Source organism: Myzus persicae, unplaced genomic scaffold (assembly GCF_001856785.1).
Source record: "Myzus persicae strain clone G006 unplaced genomic scaffold, MPER_G0061.0, whole genome shotgun sequence".
Taxonomy (NCBI): Eukaryota; Metazoa; Arthropoda; class Insecta; order Hemiptera; family Aphididae; genus Myzus; species Myzus persicae.
Genome location: NW_019103297.1, coordinates 211,422 through 235,878, shown reverse-complemented (window position 1 = coordinate 235,878; position 24,457 = coordinate 211,422). Strand labels below are relative to the sequence as shown.

The following is a 24,457-nucleotide window of genomic DNA, read 5'->3' as shown; positions in this document are numbered from 1 at the left end:
GTAGCTCGCGCCCGATCGTGCGTGTGTAAGTGTGCGCGTGCGTGCGCTATCGCTATCGCGCGGCGCCGTAGTAGGGTTACTGGCGGCCGCGTTTGTGTGCGAGCGCGCGCGGCGCCCCCCTCGCCATCTGCGTGTGCCGTGTGCCTGTGTGCGTGTGTACACAAACAACAAAAATCGAACGGCCATTTTATTGTTTTGCAAACGACGACAACGCACGAAAGGATAAACCTGCTGCTGCTGCCGCCGCCGCCGCTACAGATCCGTCATCCCATAAAACTGCCAGTGTTGCCAAAACAGTTTATAAAACCCGTCCGATCGCGGACGATCCGTCACCGCCGTTCGCGCCCCACGGTCGTTGTTGCCGCGCAGTCTCGCCTATACAGTCTGTTGTCTACACATTGTTATTAATATTCCGATACCTAGTCCGTCTGTACTCTGTAGTTGTGTTTAGTGTTTACGAGTTTACAACAGCGCCAACAACAACAAAGACGACGATAATAAATCATATCACCGTGCACTACGTCCGCCGCTATCACGATTTGACATGTTTCTCGTTGTTATACCTGCTACACGTCTTTTATCGTTTTTATTACTGCGATATTGCAATATTAAATAATACTTTCGTCTCGTTGAACATTTTGTAATTCGCGGGTGTTTACTCAATTAGTCCACCACAGCGGATTTTAAATAATAGTTATTAGTTTTATTTGTCAGCGTTTAGTATTTTTTCTATTCTAATGAACGATCATTATCATTTTGCGTTTTTGCGTTAGAATTGTATTGTTTATTATTTTTTATCAATAAACTTATCCAGTCTTATTGGAAAAATAATACATAAAAACGTAGGTAAAACACCCACAAGTGATATGTCATAGCAATGTAGCATAAATATTATGTAGGTACATCATATTTATTTAATATTTTTCCGTAGTTACATAGATAATAAATAATATTTCCTTTTCACACAATTTAGTAAAAAATTAAAAAATGAGTATACTGTGGAAAAGGTAGTAATTATAGACTTGGCCATTATCAGGTTTGAAGCAGTAAGACTATAATATTATTTATGATAGAAATAACGAAGTAATTAGGGGAAGGTCCCTCGGGATTTTGAGCTACGAAAGTCAATAATAATATTCTCAGGAAGTGCATTAATTATTTCATACAGCGTACTATTGATTACAGTCGAATGTCGACTAATGGAATAAAATTAATTTAAAAACATGATAGGTACTTGCATTGGCGTCCAAACACTCCAAACCCATATCGTTTCGCATCAATACAATATTAGGTATATCCTACGAAGTCGCTTACTGTACCCAATTCCCAAACCCATTCAATTACTCAGTTTACAGGCTCGGTTCAAGGGGTATGTGACATTTATGCTGACGCCTAGGGTGACATTTTCAAAACAGTAGTAGTACTGTTTCAAGGCAGCAACATTTATGAACAACTGTGTCATTGAGTAACAAATAATACGTATTCTTGTTCTACAAAAACTAAAGAAAAACAATTAACTGCTACGGCACTGCCATTAGTGATTACAAGAAACAAAAAAAATTAAGAACTAGCTCTGCTGCATAGTAGATTTTGAGTGCACTCGTCAATCGTCATTGAATAGATCACTGACCACAGTAATGGTCAATAAATAATTTGTTGAGTACGAACTAAAATTGTTCAATTAGTATTTCTGTTTGAATAAAAAAACCTTTGAAGTCGCTCTACTCCATATAACTATATAAGTAGGCATACGCGTAAGTAGAAGGGGACTAATTTAGCCACCATGTCATAATTCCTTTACTCCTACCAACGGCTGATAGCTAATAACAACATTTATAAATTTTAATTTAAAAAATCGTTTTATTTTTTTATCAACATCTGGTAAATCGTTTTATTTTTTTTATAAACATCTGGGACATTGTTTTTAATGTATTTGATGAACTTGTGTATGACGTATCATGTCATGTAGTTTTTACTACATACTTAAAAGTTATCAATAAAGTAAACACAAAAATACTCGTCCCCCAAAAGTATAAACTTGTGATTTTATTAATTATTAGCGCTGCACGCTGGTGTAATTATCGGCATACGGGCATAATGTAAACGATAGACCTATAGTCTTACGAACTGACTACTGCAAATGATCGATCGATGAGCGTCTATTATTAATTTGTACTATTCGAATGCGATAATGCAATATTTATATTATTAATACAATAGTTAATAATTATGCGGTTTACCTTTTTTTTTAGATATTGAACACATATCCGCGGCGGAATACGCTCGGCAGATACGGCCAGGCCCGGATTAACACTATCGTAGGCTCTAGGCACAGTGTTTTATTACCCATGTGCTAATACGGTCCTATAGTGTTCAGTATTTAAATGATTATGGAACCTTATGTTAGGGAGAGGTAGTGTTGAATCTCAGTGTTTTAGCCTTTAAAAACGAAAATATTTACAACATGAAAATCAAATATTAACTTTTATAATTATAACTTTATCTGATAACAATTTTAACACATCCAAAAATACATTTTATTTTACTCAAATTACTTTTATTTAAAATTAAATTACCAAAAATCATAAAAAGCAACTTATTTTATACCATTTTGCATATTCTTCCTGGCCGACCGATCATGTATTCATGTCCCCGCATGTCCGCATAAAATTCTTATTATTCTTATTATTATCATGCAATATATTGAAAATTGATGAATAAGGCTTCCGTAGTTGATGTATTTTGCATTTTTTTTTTAAACTTTTTAGATGATGCTCACCTGGCCACAAATGTTTTTCATTAGCATCTGAATCTAAATAAATAATTTTTATTTTGCATTTTTTGGTGTTTATTAGTCATGTTTATTAGTTTTTATTAGTATTACTTTTTAAGTCATTTTTTGAAATTTTTAGGTCATTTTCCTACATTTTTAGTCATTTTCACTTCTTATCGTTTCTTGTCTATGCATTATCTCAAAATTCTCTAATTATACAATGCAATGATTTTTGTGTAATTTGTAATGTTTGATAAATTTATAAAACAAATATTTTTTTATTTTTTATTTTATATTTGAGGACATTATTTGTAATTTTTATGTCATATTTTGAGCAATTTGTAAGCTTTGACAAATGTTTATAGAATTTTATAGTAAAATAGAGTAAAATATTTAAAAAAATGTACTTGTATAAATTTAAAACCAATATTTGTAATTTTTTAAGGACATTTTTTGTCATTTTTGCATTTTTTTAGGTCATTTTTTGATGTTTTTAAGGTCATCAACTTCCGAGCCCTATTGATGAATGATGTGTGTGCATGTGTGTCCGCTGTCGATAATTATTATTTATATTCCGTAAAAGATATTATTTTCATATTATTTCCTAAAAATATACTCAGACTAAATACTCTAAACAGTAATCGTGGTTTCATTCGTGGATATATATATATATATATCGTGGATCATACCAACATTCATACACAATCGTTTGCCCGTTACCGTATGCATTTTATCGGTTTATGGTTTATCCAATCTGATTTCAATAAGTAATTATTACGAATTACGATAACGAACATTGAGTGTAAATATAAAATATAAATAAAATAAAAAAAAAAAATTACAGAAAAATCGTAGCCATACATTTCATTTTCGTAGGCCCTAAAATGTTCGTAGGCCTTTTGGCACAGTGCCCCTAGTGCCTGTGCCCTAATACGGCCCTGGATACGCATTCTATAGTTAGTCCGTCGGAAAACGCCGTGTATAGCCCCAGCCTTAATGTGATAACGACTAACGAGTAACAAGACAACGATCGCCGTGCCTGCCGACCGCTTATAGGGGTCTTACTAAAAACAGAATTAGATTTTATACTAATTTATTATATTATCGTCGTCCTTCAATCTTAATAACTACAACGGTTGTGTACTCGTGTACTTCGTATTCTGGTCGACATCGTTATTATTATTATAATAATTAATAAATTAGTTAAATTTTAATTTCAGGATTTCAGGATTTATTATATTAATGAAATTGAATTAAAATCAGAAATTTGAATTGGATAATTAATTGTTAGAAAAGATTTACATTTATCAAAGGATTAAAAAGTGGCTAAAGAATATTGTTCAAAAATCTGTTTTCCAAATTTTTATGAAATGCTACATTTATCACTTTCTATACCGAACAAGTTCTGCATCTAGTGAGAACATTTTCAACAATGCCAGATCTATTCCCTCAGTTTATTACGGCTATTGAAAGAAATCTCTTCATCAAATGGTCTAAATAAAGAAGACACTTTAAAAAGATTTACTTATACCAACTGAACGCTTAAACTGTATTGACTATTGACTAAAGTGTATTATTATAATGTTAGTATGTTACCCATATAAATTCTTTAGCTTTCACTTATATTTTAAGAAAATTAAATTATAAAATAATATATTTTAATAATTTAATGTTTACTTCCTCTTTCCCCTTTTTTAAGATTCATGCTGTACACACCCTATAATAATAAAATAAAATATTCATCAAACATATTTTATTTTAATTTAAGTAACGTGTTTTAGGGGTGTAGGGTGGAGCCTCCTCCCAACTTAATTTACTTATTATAAAAATGCTATAGGGCTGAAGCCCCACCCTATCTTTAAGGTCATGTTACGCCTATTTAAGTAGGTATTTTATTTACGATTTTTAGTTTGATTTCAATGATAAATCATTGTATACGGTGAAAACAGATTGATTAATACTTAATACCGCAGAACATAGGTGTATCAGACCTTGGTTATTTGTTTTTTTTTTTTGTAAGAAGCGGGTGTACCAAAATAAGTCATGTGGCCGTGTGGCTCTTTGCCCCCAAATCTGTCACAGTAACATTCACACTCATACAGAAACACCTAAAAACTTGTAGACATTTTTATACATGACTAAATTAGCTGTTTCTATTTTCTATCAAACATAATACATTAATTATTTCATTGGCTGTGTCAAATTACAATAACAATAGGATACACATTACAAACAATACAAACCATTCAAATCTTAGATCATATATTATGCTACCTATGGCATATAAATCCGCTACCATAGTCAGTGGCGTGCCCAAGGGGAGGGGGAGGTTAGGGGTTATATCCCCCCCATTGACTTTTTTTTGTTGACTTCAACTTATTTAATTATTTTATATTAATTTAAATGTACTTTTACCAAAACATTTATAACATATATCCCCCCTGCCATTGAAATTTCCTGGGCACACCACTGGCAATCACTACGTATCGTCTGCTCGACAAATGTTTGCTTGACGTCACGCGCGTACTGTTGTACAGATACCGTGACCACCCATCCAAAGGCGGTTTCCTGATAAATAAGTCCGTTCACCATTGGTTTATATTGACCGGCACAAAGCGTATCAAAAAATACTTCAGCGCCTAATAGCAAATCAATTTCTCCGGGCTTTGCGTACGCGGGATCTGCGAACTTTATAATATGTTCCGATATTGTGTACGAGTTGTTCAAATATATTGGACTGGTCGGTAATTTGGACGTTATCTTTGGAAATGTCATAAAGTTGATTGACCTCGTATATGCGCCGGAGCGCGATCTCACTTCCACAGTGACTACGTGTGATACCCGGCATTCGGCCGAATTCACTCCAGAAATAGCGCAATCAAATTTATATTTCGTGAGTAGCAATTTATTTGCTAAATTGTTCGTGATGAAATTACCTTGAGAAGCAGAATTGAGTAACATGCGAGCTAAAAATGATTCGTTCGAATTACTATAATTTTTTATTATTGCCGTAGATAACAAAACCTAATTACCCGATGCGCTAGCTGCAAGTGCATTTATCGATGTAGATGGTGCAGTTTCGACGTTTTGTTCAGTAGCGTTTTCGTGCAAGAGAGTGTTGTGGTGTTCTTTACATTTTCGACACCCTTTTGACTTACACTTATTATTTTCTTTATGCTTTGATAAACAATTAGTACACAATTTTAATTTGATAACATTTTCACGTCTCTCTAGCGTTGCTAGATCTAAAAATTGTTTACATTTATAAATTGCACGAGGCTCTTCGCAGAAATAGCATTTGAATTTTACTACCGTAGTGTGGGAAAATAATGTCTGGTTTTTATTCTTAATGACTTTTGCGACAGCTCGTTTCCAAATCCGTGTAAGCTTTGAGCATTTTCGATCAATTCTAAGATTCGGTCTTTAAAAATGTTATCAATTCTTCGACCTTCGGGACTCCGTAATTTCCCGTAATGTGGCCTTGGCGAACTTTATTGAGATAATATTTAATAACATCAGGCCCCACGACATAGGGTTGTAGCTGATCACTTCTAGTGCCTTTATGTGGCCGAGCAGCTTGTCGACGAACTACCTCAATCTTTTTAATGATTCTTCTGTTATGCTTTCTAAGTCAAAAATCGCCTTTGGATGAGCTTTTACCATGATTCGTTTGTTATTGAATCGTTCGTTTAAACAATCCAACCCAATTTGATTGTTGTTTGCGGATGTTTCAAAGCATTTTACAACTTCGGCTGCGTCTCCAGACAGTGAGCCCTTAAGGTAGAATAACTTTTGAACTTCTGTTAAAGCTTCATTCGAATGTATAAGCGCTTATGAATATATCGTTAAAGGTTAAGCATTCCTTATAGTTATCACTAAACTCGGGTACGTTTAGCGCTACTAACTTTACTATTGACACTTGATGACTGCTGGATGTACTTCCCGGTCTTTCACTGTTACTGTTGCTAGTTATATTCTGGTTCACGTTATAACCGGCTTTAGATAACATTTTTCCGCTGTCTGCGATAGCTTGAAAATACAAATCTTTGAATTCAAAACGATAGTGTTCATCGGCTGTAGCAGTTGCTTCATCTGTGACTATGATGTCTATAGTGGACTGTATATTTTGAAATTCATCCCAAATTCCCAACATTCTTCAATTTTTTGTTTTCTTACGTGAATTTGCGATACGTAGAAATCTTGTAAGAATTTTAGGAATTTTGTGAAACTGCCTTTTAATGTGCCGCTCCGTATCGATGGATTGGGTCGTCCGACATATTCGTGGATACACTGATAATTGGCTTATACCTGAACTATTATCTGCCTTTATTATCGTACAGTTTGCGCTGTTGCGCTCAAATTCCACTTGATTATGCTGATATCGTTAATTTTTATTTCCGTGCAATTATCGGGAATTTTATTTTTCTGTTATTGGTATGGCTTGAGGGAAAAAGGAAGGAAAAAGTTATAATGTGACTCTCTTACCTTAAATTCTGTACAATTCCTGCATATTCTCCAATGATAGCTGCCGACTAGCCGTGCCTCGAATTATGGTGGTTTCTTCATCAATGTTGTCCTTGTTCTGTTATGAGCGTTGATGTCCTGACTCTTTGAACTGGTGGAAATGAACTCGGACTGTTTTAAACGCACTCGAAACACTTTACAAGTTCACCGTGTGCATTTTTCGATGTACTTGCTGCTATTTAGCATTTACAATTTATGCGGACGAATGGACCAAATGTTGGGGTCGAGGAGAATATTTTATAAAATTCGTACTTCGGTGTAAATTATGTTATTTCGTTTATTGATTATAATAAATAACCGTAATGTAATGCGCCGAGCGGTGTCGGCTGTTCGATAGCTACGACGCTACAAGCAAGTTATTCTAAGTGACACAAGACGTCTGAGTGACGTCTTATCTTTATCTTAATTGCAGTACGGGTCTACCAGATATTATTTAGTTTTGCCGGCTCCTACAGTAGGTTGAAATTCCTGATATAATACATTTGAATGTTGGGATAAAACACAACATCATCTTCAATAACAAACACATAAAATAAAAACGCTAAGAGAAGCAAACGATTATCTAAAATGGGCAGATATTCCTTCTCTTTAAACATATACACTGATTCTGCCCCAACGAATAATAGTGAAAACCTCCAAATAGTGAACGTATTTTTAAGACCAAACTACAAACCTTTTACAGAAGGAATCCTCTGAATAATGGATACAACTGCAATGAAAGCAAGTGTCCGGTAATAAGTTATTTCACTTTTTTAGTTCTATTTTCAAATATTTAAATTCCCTATCATCAACATATTTTGTAAGAATATTTTTGATATTACGATTTTTAGTTATTCGGGTGATGGAATAACGATTGTATATCAGGATGGGTAATGAAAATTCATCAAAAATGCATGCACACCAATTTTAAATTTTAATATTGACTCATGATGCACATGGCCTCGCTGTATATAAAGTATAAACTGCAAATATAATTTAATCTAATGGTTTTNCCCCCCCCCCCCCGATTGAAATTTCCTGGGCACGCCACTGACCATAGTACCATACTAGTATAATATGATCTAAGGTTGAAATAATAACATGTGAAAACATCAATCTTTAATATTCATCAATTGATAAGTTAACACAATTTACGAGCTGTTTCGGGAATATATAACGTTTTCCGCGGTCGACAAATACCTAAGTACTATATGGTTTGGTTAATTATGCATAAATCAATAATTAACAACTTATAGTAAGAACCTTAGTGCCAGCGATTTCCAAACTTTGCACTGTGGTCTGCGGTGCCCTAAGGGCACATTCCGAGACACCATGACTCATAAAAAATTATTTATAATTTATTGTAATTATTGTTTATTTCAAATTGAATCTTGTCAAAAAAGTATATTTCGTGTATTCTGATTCGGACTGATCGAATCAACTGACTATCAACAAGACTAAGTGTTGTTTTATGTATTATTTTCGAGATATTTACAGCGGAGGACCTTGGGTAAATTTTATCGAAAAAAGAGCACCACCGAAAAAAAATTTTTCATGTTATAAACAATTTAAACCTATATGTACCTGCTTGTAAATTAATAAACAACAAAACATACATATTTAATACATTTCAAAACCACAAACAATTATAATTTATATTACAAAATGTAATTTCTTTTTTTTTACGTCAATTCATCAATCAATTCTTCAGCACTAATTGGAATATTTGATAAGTATATGTGGTTATGTGGTGTGTCCATAAATCCATAATTGTCTATAATAATACAAAATGAATAATATTTTAGTTTAAATGCTTAAAATCTATTTGAGCATTATGTTATTATTTCTTAAAACTTTTTCTAATTTATGAAAATGTATTATTAGCCACACAGACATGCAGGCGTCATAATATTATATTTATGAAATAAATTATTGATTTCTGAATACTGATTAGTCATTTGTGTAATAGTGTACCGTCTGTTGGATGGGACAGTGACAAAATAAAAATTTACAAGAATCCATAGCCATTTTTTTTTGTTTCTTTGTAATGCCCTAAGCCCCTAACACTATAAGAACATTATTTTATAAAATGTTTAAATAAGGCCTATGGGAGGTCTGACCCCCTCTTTACACAATTGTATTCGCCCCTGAACGTTCAAACATTGCCAACGGTAAATGGAAAAAAAAATTTTGTATAATATTATAAAAATTTTTTATGTAACTTATAGTTTTAGGTCATTTTCTCATTTGTAAATTGTATGGCAGTTGTATTGGCTAGAAAAAGTAGTTGTGTTAAAATATACCCTGCCACCTCACCAAATAGCACTTCTGGGAAAAAAAACTAAAATATCAAAGCCTATAGGCTATAAATAGCTTAAAATTGGTCTGAATATATTGAAAATATAATTGTTTACAAAAAATTGTTTGATGAGAAACCACTGTTTCACACATACTCGTATTTCATGCTTGTATCTAATGTTGCGTTAAAATTTATACGCTTATATAGGTACAAAATATCTTGTAACTTTGTACTTATGATAGTTTTCATTTATGGCAAGAACAATTTATGAAGAATTGAGGAAGCTTGTATTATACATGTTTACATTTTCAAGCTTTAACAAAAATGTCATCATACAAAAATCTAAAAAAAAAGTTGAAAATGTGAAACTTCTATGTCATTTACATTAAACAGCCAACATATTTTGAAAATTATATCATGAGTAGAAAATACTATTATAAATATTTGGTGAAAATTTCTAGTGGTTTCTACAGTTAAAGTAATTTATAAATTATCATATAACAGTAAACCCGATCCTATATAATATGTTCGTTTGACTCAATCGTACTCTTGTATATCTACTTAAGTTTATTAATTCCATTCATAAAATGAAACATCTATTTTGTGAAACGATTTTCTATATTACGTTTTATGAGTACACTATAACTATAGGTACTATCGTTTTTGGAAACTTCTAGGGATATTACTCTATTGACTTTCCGAAGCACCAACTAGATTCACTTTCCCATTGGCAAACATATTGAAGTTAAAAAAAGCATACCTCTTTAAATCAATACATTCATCGCTCTCCGTCCAAAGTTTTAAAAAATGTTCTACTGGAAAGTCAAATTAAATAATGAGTGTTATTGAATTTTTTTGACATTGGATATTCACTCGATTTCTCATGCACCGATTTTCTTATTTTGTTGTGATCCAAAACAAAATGATTGTAGGTATTTTATATTTACCCTAATGTAAAACCTCTTAAAGAGGCGAATAAAATGAGTATTTTTGGTATTCATTGTTTATTTGTAAAAGCTGTTTTCCGGGACCTTTGGAATATTTTGCTTAGGGCCTCCCAAAACCTAGGGATGGGATTACATTTCTCACCATGCCATTATAGTCCATAGACAGTACCCATTGGGTAATACATTGCTCTTCAGATATAATTTGATGTATTGAATTATAAATAAACTGCTTGTAATATCTTCCGTAGAACTTTTCTAAGCGGAGCTTCAGTGTTATTTACAAAAATATTTGAACGAAACTGATGTAACACTGTTTTTTTCTCGTAATGTAACGTATATTTTTCAATAAAAACATTATGAAATATTTATTAACCCTGTAAACATTTCTTTTTCCACTCAGAATCTAATGTATAGACTGCAATAATTACACGTATATTTTGTTGTAGGTATACATAATATTATCATAATATGTGTGTATTTTTTTCAGTTTATTGGTTGTCAACAGAGACAAATGATCATCAATTTGTATATATCAAAAATGACCGAGCAAGCCACACTGCCAGTTGAACGACACCTTAAATACATAGACCAAATCGATGTCCCAAGAAATCGGAATTGGTCAACGCACAATTACAACGACTTTATCCAAATATCGGAGAAAAGGTACGATTTCTTCTCCTAATAGAAAAAAAGTAAGACGAAAAATTAACCGAAAAAGTTAATGAATTTGACAAAAATGCTATTCGACGAAAAATACACGATTTTTGGCATCAAAGAGAAATTCCAACTTTTGAAAAAATTATGATATCAATCAACGACGATCCTGGCTTGTTAAATTTTTCACGCTCATCGTTGAAATTATTATTAAAAGATTTAAATTTCGTATACACTAAAATAAAACGAAATAATGCTTTAACCGAAAGAGGTGATATAGTCTGGTGGAGACCACGATATCTTAAATCGTGGTGGAGACTAAAGTACTTGGAATCTATAAGATATTATTAATAATTAATAAGTATTAAAGTCTATGATGATACCACGATTCTCACACCATTTATGATAACACGTTATCTAATCACACGAATGATTATAACAGTCAACCATAAATTTATCATATTCGATATTTATTCTATAACAGCAAAATATCTTAATATTTTTTACCGTAGTGGTGCGGTGCCCAGAATCCAGATATAGTATAGGATAATCGACATTCATTAAAAAATTATATGAAATTTTAAAATATTTTAACGTTTATTATCAATATAATGTTCCGTGGTTTTAGAAGTTAGAGTATCTTCCAGTATCTCGGTATTCAGTGTTTACATGTCACTATCACAAATTATTCACCGCCATTTAATATTTACAAAATACTAATGACTATTATAGGTAATGGCACAGATAAAAGATTAAATGGTTAATTGATTTCCATAATCCACGGCCTACTCGTGTTTAGTGCTGTTAATGTTATTTGTTTCGCTTTTGGGCGTTATGGATAAAACGTGTGCTACTTCCAGTTTTAAATGTCATAATTGTTTCGTTGTCACCCTCAGGGATTCTACGTGAGTACATCTATTTTTCGTAAATCTTCGGATTTCCAGAAGCTTACCTAGTATCAATGTATTAAATATTTTAATTATGTTTTTTTAGTAATTTTTTAACAAATAATTTATTTTGTTCATTTTGCTTTTAACTTTCTAAAAATGTACATCTAATTATCATTAATATTTTTACTATTATCTAAAAATCAAAAATTTGGTTGAATCAAAAAATAAAAAATAAACATTAAAGCTGTAAAGTATTATTTAATATTTATATTATATACATTGTGATTCACTAGGCATGCTCAACACCTTAATTATAAATTTGTTTAAATTCTGATTTTGAGAATTTTCAATTTTAATTAAGAACCAGATTTTCAAATATTTAAATTTTTTATTCCATTTTAAAAGAGTGTCATGTGGTGATGCCAAATTATTTTTCTGCAAATTGTCAAGCAGATGACTTGATCATTTTTATGTATCTAAATTGAAATTTGAATGATTAGTTTTTGAAATAATAAACTATAATTAACCGTATATTAACTACTTGTTATATTCTATAAAATTACTAAGTATAATACATCTGTTAGTAGGTTTGGAAATTATAAGGGCATGTTGGTTTCAAAACTATAATAATTAATATGCAACAACATTTAATAATTTGTAAAAACTTGTCTGAGTATAATAAATACTAGATTCAATATGACAACATTGATCTTATATACAGTGAAAACTCTTTATAACGAAACTCTTTACAACGAAAAACTCTATATAACGTAAACATTACATAATAATGGTTGGTTTGCTATATAACCCATTAGATAGTTCATTCTCTATTACGTATTAGTCACTCTCAATAACGAAACAATATTTTATGTTTCATAATACAATTTACGTGTTATCGTATCTATTACATATATAAACTATAAAAATAATCGGCAATAATGCCGAGATTTCCAAGAACGATTACATTCTTTCATTATTTTTAAAAATAATGATGTGTTTGATTTATAATATTACATAGGTACATACCTTTATCCATAAATAATTAAAATTTTGTTTTTTTTAAACCCTCTCTATTACGAAAACTCTCTATAACGAAAGAAATCTCTTGGTCCCTTCAGATTCGTTATAAAGAGTTTTGACTGTATTTAATTATTTATAACTTAAACAATTCTAGTTAGCTCCCAGTGATTTTTTTTTTTAATTGTTATAGTCAAATATACACCCAACTAATGAATTGTCATGAATTGTCTAAAGCTCGTGTAACCCATTGCACCACAATATTTCAATACCTAATTCAATCAGCCATAACTCCTAAACCAAGTCAGACCAACAAATTCTATAGTAGCACCTTAATTTGATCATCAAAAGCTTCATAGGAATAAATAAAAAAAAATTTAAAAATTGCATGAGAGCTAAACAATTTTATGCCAATTTATTTGCTTAATATTTTACAGTGAAACAGATTGATTCTCAATTGAAAAAATAGTGTATATAGCTACAGGCAGTGGTGGTGGAAACATTTATAAACTATGATGCACACCATATATTTCAGTACCTGCCCACTCTTTATCCCGTTAATATAATACCTATATAATGTATATAATTTTTATATGACTAAATATTTTAATTCTTGTTTCATGTTATTGTTTTTATTGGTTACTTAAATGAATCTAACCATACCACCCTCCGAAAAAATATCCACCATGAGGCCTAAGCGCCATAAAACCCTATTTACCACACCACTGGCTACAAGACAGTGTTTCATTGGTATAATAAAAATTAAATGATTGAAAATAATGTCAAGTAGGTATACACCATAAATTTCAAGTAAAAATTAATATAAATGCATTATTAAAAGAAATATAAAGGTGAATATGCTTGATGTATCACCCTATGTTTAAATATTAAATTAGTGATGTACGTATAGAAAAATATATTTTATCTCTATTTTAGTTAAATGGAAATGCAGGTATAAATGTAAATAGAGCCAATTAAGGTCATATACATCCCATACGTTTAAAAAAATACTTAACAATATATCTACATAATTAGTTGTTATTGATGTATAGTAAGTTTTATGTTTATGCCGTCAATAATTTATCATTGACGTCATGTATACATTTATGTCCTTGAAATTTGAGTTTATCTTATCTATACTCTATAATAGTTTTATTACTTATAACACAGCTATCCTGTTCAATATAATGACTTGGCACTACTTAAACAAAATTTCTGTTTCTGTGTTGTAAGGTAAAATGTTTATATTTTAATTTTAACTAGTTATTAACAATATTATTTTTATATATGTAATTAAATTATTTTTTAAATATAGATTGAAGTATTGGTGTGTACTTCTGTTACTTTAAATTTAATGGTTATCAAAAAATAAAGATTTAAAAAACTAAAAATGCACTGAAAAAAAAATATATTAAAATAACTTAATTAAAACTAGCTATATTTATATTTAAAATATTCTGTTTCAATTGTAGTTAATACATTTATACCTATACTACCTTATATAATTGTGGAAAGAGCTAACTTAATGTTAGTAATCATTGTGATAATAAATAGTAGGCTTTTAAAATATTTTCATATAACTGTTTTTCATTTTACTCTATATACCTATATTTTCTGATTCTGAATTTAATATTTACCATCTACATAACTATCTTAAGGTAGAACCCAGAATAATACCACTATAAAAGGGTTTGGTTTTCACCTTTTTTACACTTCAGTCTTTCAGTCTGTATAGATTGTATTAAATGAAAATAATGAAAATAATTTTATTTTATTTTTTTAGAATTTTGTTGGTAAAAAATACTCCCGGTTACAATAGTTATTCACAAAATGGATAGTACAAAAAGCAAATGTGTTTTGTTAACTGGTGGCGCAGGGTATGTTGGTAGCCATACTATTATACCTTTAATTGAATCCGGGTATGAGGTGGTGGTCTTAGATAATTTGTCAAATGCATGTAAAGGTATGTTATACTACATTTTATTAATATGTGTCAAACTATATAACGAGAATTTTTATTTTTATTTTTATCTTGTCAAATTTTAATAATAGGTACAGATTCGTTCTTAAAAATATTATTTATGCAGTTATATAATATTAATCATAATTATATTTTTTTAATAATGGAACCTTTTTTATGGTTTGTTATTAGTTTATTGCATTGTTTAAATCATACTAAGACATTAATTGTGACAAAAAAAAAATGATTATTTAATAGGTAATTTAAATCTTAAATTATTATTATTATAATGTATCTAACAAATCAATTAACACATTTGCTATAATATGCGAATACGCCAAATGCAATAAAAGTAGATTTTATAGTTTTTAAATTAAATTTATACTAAGTATTTAAAACTTTATTATAACATTTTCATTTCCCAATAAAATATAATATTTAAATAAGTGAATATCTATATGGTTATATTAGTCATATACCCATATATTTCCAACAATCGGGTAAGCTGTAAGCATCAGAATGGAGTCAATTATAACTATTTTTCATGCTTTTACATCTAATCTAATTTCTAAACTATACTATTATTTATTATGCTTGCTCTTAATTTGTATATTGTATCTAAATCATGTGGATTTAGTGTGTGGAAAATTCATATTTATAATTAATGAATGATATTGATAGTGATAAACATCATTCATTTATTTTTTCAAATAGAATGTGAACAAAATTCATATTCGAAGAGAACTTATATGATTTCAAGCTGTTCAAATCATTTACATTTTTGTTCTATTGCAAGTTCACTTTTACATATTGATTTAGTTACTTGAATGAGTTCAGTGTTTTAGTGAATTTTCCCAACGCTGATTCACAAAATTCTAAATATAACTAACAATTTGTTGTATCCTATTTTAAATGTTTATTTAAAAAATGTTTTTTAAACATTATTAATATAGGAAATGAAGGAGAAAATCCAGTTCCTATTTCGCAAGTTGAAAAATTAGTTGGGAAGCCTGTCACTTTCTATAACGTTGATCTCTTGGATTACGATTCACTCTCCAAAGTATTTGATAAGGTTAGTTTTTTTATGGCATCAACTGCATGGTTATTAGTCAATTTTTACTGTATGGAGAATGTATGTAGAAAAAATTTATCACTAAGAACCTGGGTGGTTACCCATCTGGGAACTAGTGACAATGGCTGGTTCTGGCACTCGGAAGACATATGTAACCGAAGCCAAAAACTATGCCATTCCAAGCCGTTTAATGTTTCATTAATTCATTTTATCTATTACTTTATAAACCTAACTAATTATTGTTACTTATGTAGAAAGAGTAAAACCATTTTTAATATTCTCACTACATATCAGAATTAATTTTTAAATTTCTTATTTCTAAGATACAAATTCATTTTGATGTTAAATTACGAACAGTAAAAGTTGGTTTTATATTTAAGCTGTTTGCCTTTGTTTGTCATTTATTTATTTATTGGAATATAAATGGCAAATACCAAACAATGTGGTAAAGAAATATAATACTTAAGATAAACAGTTGTAGAAGAGTATAGATAAATAATATATAAATACAAAAATATAGGTAATCATGGGGTATCAGTCCTGAGCATGTGGGAATGGAAGTGGCTATAGCCAAAGGTGGGCATTAACTAGTTAAAAAGTTAATTTTTTTTTACTTTTTAACTTAATTTGTCTTCTACTAAAAGCCTTACCTTGTCGTTGCAAATCTGGTTCTCTATTCCTCTGTGTTAATAGCCAGTCTTTTCATGTCCACATATCTGTTGCAGTCAGTTTGTCTTATCATTTCTCCAATACATACCTTCCTGTCTGCCTCTCCCTTTGGGTCCATTTATTTGACTTTCAAATATATTTGTCATAAACGAAGTATGCCTCAGCAGGTTACCGAAAATTCTTCTACTTCTTTCCTTTATGATGTTATACATAATTTTTTTTGTCCCTACTTGGTTTAATACATCTATGTTATTTTTCATTTCTGTCCAACTGACTTTCAGCAATTTTCTCCACATCCACATTTCTATGGCTTCCAACTTCCTTCTGTCTTGTTCATTGGTAGTTCATATTTCACAACCATATAGTATAGTAGTATCCTGCAACTATTGGTAGGTTTTAATGTGTTGTCAGGAACAGAGTGAGTTTGTAGGATCTTATGAAGAAGTAAATAGTTATGATGAGTGACCAAGACCCTAAGAATATAATTATTTTTGCTATTTTTTGCCATAATGTATTTGACAAATATAATTACAGGTTATATATATAATAATAAGGTGTAAGATGTAAGATACAAATAAAAGGTTTAGATGGGAGCCTAAAAACTAAACTAATTTCTTAAACTGGCGTAGTATTCTGTGTATAAGATGATTGTTACCATATAAGGCGGTGTGCAATGAAATGTAATTAAGTGAGTGATTTCTTGTTGGTTAGGCTGGGACACAAAGCAAGATTGATGCGTGTAGGTTGGGAGCATCAACTGTGACGCTGAAGTGATGAAATAAATTAACTATCGGCATCAATACTAACAATTTTATAGTTAATATTTTCTACATAATATGATCAATTACATTCATTGTATTTTTAGCATAATTTCTGTTGTGTTATTCATTTTGCTGGATTAAAAGCTGTTGGTGAATCATGTATCATTCCTTTGACTTATTATCGAGTCAATGTCTCAGGATCAATCAATTTATTTCAAGTATGTGAAGTGTAACTAGTATAAATAATTACTTTAATAATAACTGAATAAAAATAGTAGATATTTTAATATTGTGATGTATAACATGTAGACCAATAATAAACTAATGTATAGGTTATGAAAGAACACAATGTGAAGAAGCTTGTATTTTCCTCCTCATCTACAGTTTATGGTGAACCACAATTTCTACCAATAACTGAATCGCACCCGGTTGGTCAAAATTTACTCAACGGATATGCTAAATCAAAATATTATATTGAAGGAATAATACAAGACTTATGCAATTCTGATAAAGTATATTTTACAAACATCATAATAATATTAAATTCATTATTACTTCTTATGTATGTTTATTATTAGGAGTGGTTTGTGATTATTTTACGTTATTTCAATCCAGTTGGAGCTCATCCTTCTGGCACTTTAGGAGAAGATCCTACTGGAATTCCAAACAATTTAATGCCATATGTTGCTCAAGTAGCTGTCGGAAACCGGCCATGTATAAATGTGTTTGGTAACGATTATAATACTGTTGATGGAACAGGAGTAAGAGACTATCTTCACATTATGGATCTGGCCGAAGGTCATGTTAGTGCATTACATAAGTTACAAAATGCTAATGAAAATGGAGCAATAGCCATAAATTTAGGGACAGGAAATGGATATTCAGTGTTACAAGTAATGAACATTTTTTCAAATAATATTTAGTGTTTAAAAAAACATGGAAAACGCTGAATTGATAACATAGAAAAAAGTCACCAACTAACTTAAAAATTATATTGTAACTCAGAGACTGCCTCATAATGATATCTTATATCATATCTTAATATTAGATTTCATATATCTCAAACACAATTATTGAATACAATTGCTATAAATAATACAATAGTTAAAGACTATTAAATTATAACTTATAAGTAACAATTGGCTGTATGTTTAAATTCGTCATGTTATTTAGCGATAAATTCAAGCCTCATACATTTAAGAAAACTTAAAAAATAAAAATTATAATTTATAGAGATTAAGCAAAATCCAACTATTTCAAATGTTTTTACATGTCAGCAGATTAATAAAAACAAATGTTTGTTTAAGTGCAAACACAATTCAAGTTTAAGTTCAAACAGTTTGAGAAAATTTTTAAGTTCAGGTTCAAGTTTGACACATTTCTAAATTATTTTTATGAAAATATACAAAATACAATATTGAATTTGAAAAAATGTATCGATTTTCATTATATTATATAATTTAATCATGTTTACTAATTATTTTACTCAGGTAATTGATATGTTTAGTCAAGTTAGTGGACAAAAAGTAAAATATGAAATTGTTGATCGTCGATCGGGTGATTGTGCTTCTTCTTACTGTGATGCATCGTTTGCAAAGTCATATCTTGGATGGGAAGCTAAGAGAACTTTGAAGGAAATGTGTGAAGATACATGGAGATGGCAATCATCATACCCCCAAGGTTTTTCGACTAAGAAATAATCATAATATGGTTATTTTGAAATTGTAAACAAGTTATTATTGTTGTTTAATCATAATTATTATTACTTATATAATGTTTTTGGAAATTTTTAAATTCTGTTTATTTAATTTGTAGAATATATAGGTATTGTACAATAATACAACTAAGTTATAACGTAAAATTATATTATTACTTATACTTTGCTAACAATAATTTTTCTCAATCTACATTACTTTCTTAAATTTATATAAGTTGTGGTCTATGAATATGTTTAAATGTCTATTAACAAATCTGCAGTCCATGCTATTTAGAATATTTGTTGTATTGTTTGTAACATGAGTTCTCCATTCAAGACATTCCTTATGGTCTTTGGGCTGACAATTAATGATTGGCTACAATCAGTGTCGGCCTAGCCAGGTTAGGTTAGCCCTGAGCTTTTTTTTTTTAGTTTATAATTAGTGGCCAGGACCACCACCCCAACGTAGAGTAGTCAACAAAGCCTCAAATATACAGGACAATTAAATGTACGACGATGGACGAGGGAGTGTCGATCACTGGGGCCCATAGACTGCAGGGGCCCCAGCCTAAGTCTTAACTAAAAATATTGTTTTTCCATATTAGATTTGGATAACAATTTTTACAATCAATATGACCACCCCAATTTTTATTCACAAGACTAACCGAATAAGTTGTTATAATAGCAGTCCAAAAATATTAAAGCTACATAGGCACAATTGATTTTAAAAGCATTTAAAGTTAAAAATTTGAAAGATTTTATTAAAATCACAAAAATATGTAAATTATCATAATATGTATAATTGTATTAGTTAAAGATCGACAATTTAAAACAAGGTTTCTCATTAGTAGTTCACACTGTTAACAGTGTTAACAACAAATTTAAAAGATACATAGGTACTGTACCAATTAATAGTAAAATAAATTACTTTATAGCAATCTACATATTTAAGAAGTAAGTCGGTACCGCTCAGCTGTACAATAGGTTCCAAGTGGGTCACTGTAAAGGATGATGTTACATTTTGAATTCAATGATATAAAATCATTGTATACAAAAAATAATTCTGAGCCAAGACGGTCTGTCAGTCTATAGTATTGTGATTAAAGTAATTCATTTTACTTTTAAGCATTAGTACTATAGTAAATTAAATTCATTTTTTCCAAAAAAAAGTACGTTTGAAAAGTAATTATGTGTATAAAATCTAATGTTATTCTTCAAAACTTTCAAGTACCCACGAATAATATTTTTAATTTACAACAAAATAACATGAATCATTCTTGGTAATTTAATATGTAACTTTGTCCACATTTGAACATAGAAAAAAACTGATAATATATTTTTAGATATTTTTGGTTACAGAATAACCTAGAACTTGGTTTTAAATGTTCAACCCTCAGCTATAAAATTATTTGTAATTTTTGAATTTAATACATTTTGTCAAAATTTAAATGCTTGTAAAAAAAAAAATCGTGCCTATGTATCTTTAATATTTTTTAACTGATATTTTAAATATGTATCAGGTGCCTTGATTAATTTTCAAGCTTCTTGACCCAACAAATTATATTGACAGTTATTAAAATAAAAATTTTAAAAATGAAAATTGAAAATGTCCGTAAACAACTCAAAACGAGTCAAAATATTTAGAAAATGTTATCGAGTATATGAATTGATAAAATAAATACATGTTGTAAATTTCAATCGTCTACAGGTATTATTTTTGGATCACAACAAAATAAGAATGTAGCTACCTACATGAGAAATCAAATGAACATCCAATGTTCTAAAAATTTCAACTTCAAACACTCATCAAAATTTAATTTGACTTTCCAATAGACATTTTTTTTTGATGAACGTAAAAAATGTATTAGGAATCTTGTAATACTTAAAATAATTTGCACATTTTCATGATTTCTACGAATTGTGTCAATGTTCTGAATTCAAACTCATGACAAAATTATTGTGGATTTACGTTTTATTTTTTTTTTATTTTTAATTAAGAACAACTTACGAGTAACCTTGTATTATGTTTACACATTTTTTGACCGAGCAAAAAATTTTTATCGACATTAGTTTCAAAAAAAAAAATAATAATCGAAAATTTTATATGCCTTTAAATAGTTCAACACTTGTCAAAATATTTTGAAAATTGTATGGACTATGGTGTATAGAAAATGCTCACACAAATATTCAGTGAACATTTCATGTATCTAAGGTAATTTTTAGAGTTCCACTTAAAATCAAAATTGATTTTTTCAAAAACTGGTTTTGCTTAAAAATTCGCTTTTTTCTTTAATTTTTGGTTTTTTTTCTGTTGCTTTTGAAAACTATTGGGAATTTTAAATGTTGACCTCTCGATACACCATCTAGATTCACTTTCTTACCAGAAAAGTCGCTGTTGAAAAAAATCGAAGCACTTTTACTGCAAGAAACCATGATGACAGACACAAAAAAAAAACAATATAAAAATACATATTGTAAAATTAATACATTCATCACTCCACTCAGAACCTAAAATTGAATGTCCTATGCCTTCCTAAACGGCTCGACTGATTTTAATGAAATATTCTGTGTGTATTTAAATGAATGATTTATATTCACAATTCCTAGGTAGTCGGTACATCCAACCCCGAGTGTTACTCAAAACAGGAATTTTGAGATTTAGGAAGGAATTTTTTGTTTATAAATGGTTGCTGTTAGATATAGGAGAAATAATAAGTAAAAAACCGCCAAGTGCGAGTCGGACTCCCACACGAAGGGTTCCGCGCCATTATCTATGAGAACGGCGACAAGTCATGTCTGTTGTATGGGAGCTATCTGGGTATCTAGGTATCCCAGTGCTGTTGAATATATTTTTAATTTTAATTTTAAATTAAATATTTCAAGTTTCTGCCTGTTATTGTTATTAATACCATGAAAAAAATTGAAAAAATCACATTTGCTGTAAAGAATCCTTCCTTAAATATTAACTTTTTTAAATTTATTTATTTATTCGAGGAAGGAAAAAAAAATTACTTATTTCTGAAGTAAATAATATAAATCAATATTCTGTGAATATTTCAAGCGTCTACCTGTTGTCGTTATAAATATTCAGCAAAAAACGAGTAAAAAATCACGTTTGTTGTATGGGAGCCCCCTTAAATATTTATTTTATTTTATTATTAGTATTTGTTGTTGTAGTGGCAATAGAAATACATAATCTGTAGAAATTTGAACCGTCTAAGTATCACGGTTCATAAGATACAGGCTGATACCGAATTTGTTCCCGAGCTCCAACCCCACATGCCGAATTGGTTCCCGTTTGAAAAGGGTATTTCATTAAAGTAAGCCGAATCGATTCCCATTTTAAAAAAATGAAATAATGTATACAATTTTAAACCGTTGATTTGGAAGTCAACTAGTCATCACTAGGTGTGTAGGTACAAAATACAGAGAATAAAATATAATAAATACAATTATTTAAAATCGTTAAATTGCAAATTTGAAGCAAACTTACTTTAAGTATAAGTATTCAATTCGCGTAACCTTCTCATTAGTGTACTCCGTCATACAATTTTCTAAGAATTTGTTATTTTTTTCTTGTTTGCTAGTAAGTTTTCTAGTATTATTACTTCGAAATTTAATATAATTTAATGTCTGAATACTGTTTAAAGCAGTGGTGTACACACGGGGGAGGGGGGTGTTCAACCCCCCCCCCCTTTAGTATTTTTTCAGTTTACGTAATTACGTAAAAACTAAAAATGTATAATAAAAATGATGACAATTTAAAAAAAAATTAATAGCACTAATAAAAATAAATACAAAATTAAATTTCAGTGTTGCCGTCACAATAGAGTTTCGATTAAAAATGTACGGCGAGAAGACCGTCGTCACCGAAGTTATTATTTAATAATAATTATTATTAGATATGAGATATTCTAAATTATACTCCATTATATTATAACATTATATTTTAAACTGAAAAATAATTATTTACACAGGACAGATTAAATGGATATGGATTGACCATGTTATCGGTATACCGTATTACCGTGATATAAATTTAACTCCTGAAGAAGTCATTGATGAGTTGGGACAAAAACCCAGGAAAATAGACATTGTTTTATAATGAAAATAAATATTAGTTAAACAACATATTATTTTGATTTATCAATGTATAATATATATATGTATATAATTTTTTATATGTAAGCTCCCCCCCATTGAAAATAGCTGTGTGCGCCACTGGTTTAAAGTCTCCATAAAATAAAATATATTAGGATGGGCACTTGTAAATTCTTTATTCTGTTATTCAGCTTTAAATGGAACGATTCGCAACAATTTGTAGTCCTATCAATATTTTGTCAAATCCAGCCCAAATTTTCGGTGGAAAGTTACTGTCTGTCATTATGTATGTAGGTATCATGAACGTAGTCAAAGAACTGATCCAATTTTGGGCAGCAAGGTTTTATGGGCATCAAATCATTATAAAAATAGTCTTCGACGTCTTCGGGTGATAATAATAAGGGCAGTCTAAAAAATAGTTGCACAAGTTGAGACTGTACAGTGCTCACTGCTCAGTGCTCACCAACATTATTGTCATTCGTAAATAGGATATAAACAATATACTATACAGCGATAAAAGTACATATATCTCAATCGTAATCTTAATTGATCGGGATATCAAATAAAATTTTTTATTCATATGAGTTGGCATTTTTAACGGGCAATGGAGTGCATGGGATAAGCAAATAATATCATAATGTTATATACTTTTAATAATAAAGGCTAATGCTATTATTATACCGACACATCCATTATAGTGATTAGTGATCCACTAAACACCCACTGTACAGCAGAGCACTTGCTCGCCTTTTTTTTTAAAAAACAATTTTTACTTCTATTATAATGTTTCAACAAATTGTACTGACGTAGTAAATATAATATTAGCAATTAAATTATTATTTATAATTAATTAATATGTTTTTTAAATGTTTATCAATTTGTAGTTTGTATACATGTGTTAAATATAGTACCTCTAATCTATATTCTATGAACATTGAACATCCAACATCTATATAATTTTGTAAAAGTTGTTAGGAAAGACATGCCAATGATATGATCTAATAAATACTAATACAGTAATACTATATTAATAAAATAATTGAAAAATAATTAGGTAAATAGCCGTTCGTATATATTCACAGCCTCACGGGTACCTATATAATATATTAAACGTA

At 29.9% G+C, this 24,457-nt stretch overlaps 1 protein-coding gene and 1 long non-coding RNA gene across 4 annotated transcripts; one reads left to right on the top strand and one right to left on the bottom strand.

Annotated features, from left to right (window-relative positions):
• Positions 1-930: 930 nt before the first annotated feature.
• On the bottom strand, positions 931-17,643 carry LOC111034198. Its single transcript, XR_002604500.1, has 3 exons — positions 16,766-17,643; positions 2,608-2,779; positions 931-2,439 (listed from the first exon to the last, which is right to left on the bottom strand). It is a non-coding gene; the product is annotated as an uncharacterized LOC111034198 (long non-coding RNA).
• LOC111034197 (UDP-glucose 4-epimerase-like) lies at positions 11,673-19,540 on the top strand. Of its 3 annotated transcripts, none has more exons than XM_022315290.1 (7): positions 11,673-12,081; positions 14,867-15,046; positions 15,997-16,115; positions 17,650-17,763; positions 17,878-18,057; positions 18,124-18,438; positions 19,036-19,540. In XM_022315290.1, exons 2-7 carry the CDS (start codon positions 14,914-14,916, stop codon positions 19,243-19,245), a joined length of 1,071 nt encoding a protein of 356 aa, XP_022170982.1. In that variant the 5' UTR covers positions 11,673-12,081; positions 14,867-14,913; the 3' UTR covers positions 19,246-19,540. The 3 variants fall into 3 exon arrangements, with proteins under 3 accessions (XP_022170982.1, XP_022170981.1, XP_022170983.1); XM_022315289.1 differs by lacking the exon at positions 11,673-12,081 and adding an exon at positions 14,189-14,316; XM_022315291.1 differs by lacking the exon at positions 11,673-12,081 and adding an exon at positions 14,581-14,610.
• The last annotated feature ends 4,917 nt before the right edge of the window (positions 19,541-24,457 follow it).

Excerpts from the sequence above, each read along its gene's own strand:
- LOC111034197 (XM_022315290.1), top strand. The coding sequence starts at position 14,914 with ATGGATAGTACAAAAAGCAAATGTGTTTTGTTAACTGGTGGCGCAGGG. Across the intron at positions 15,047-15,996 it reads TTTGTCAAATGCATGTAAAG|GAAATGAAGGAGAAAATCCA; the intron begins GTATGTTATACT and ends TTATTAATATAG. Across the intron at positions 16,116-17,649 it reads TCTCCAAAGTATTTGATAAG|CATAATTTCTGTTGTGTTAT; the intron begins GTTAGTTTTTTT and ends TTGTATTTTTAG.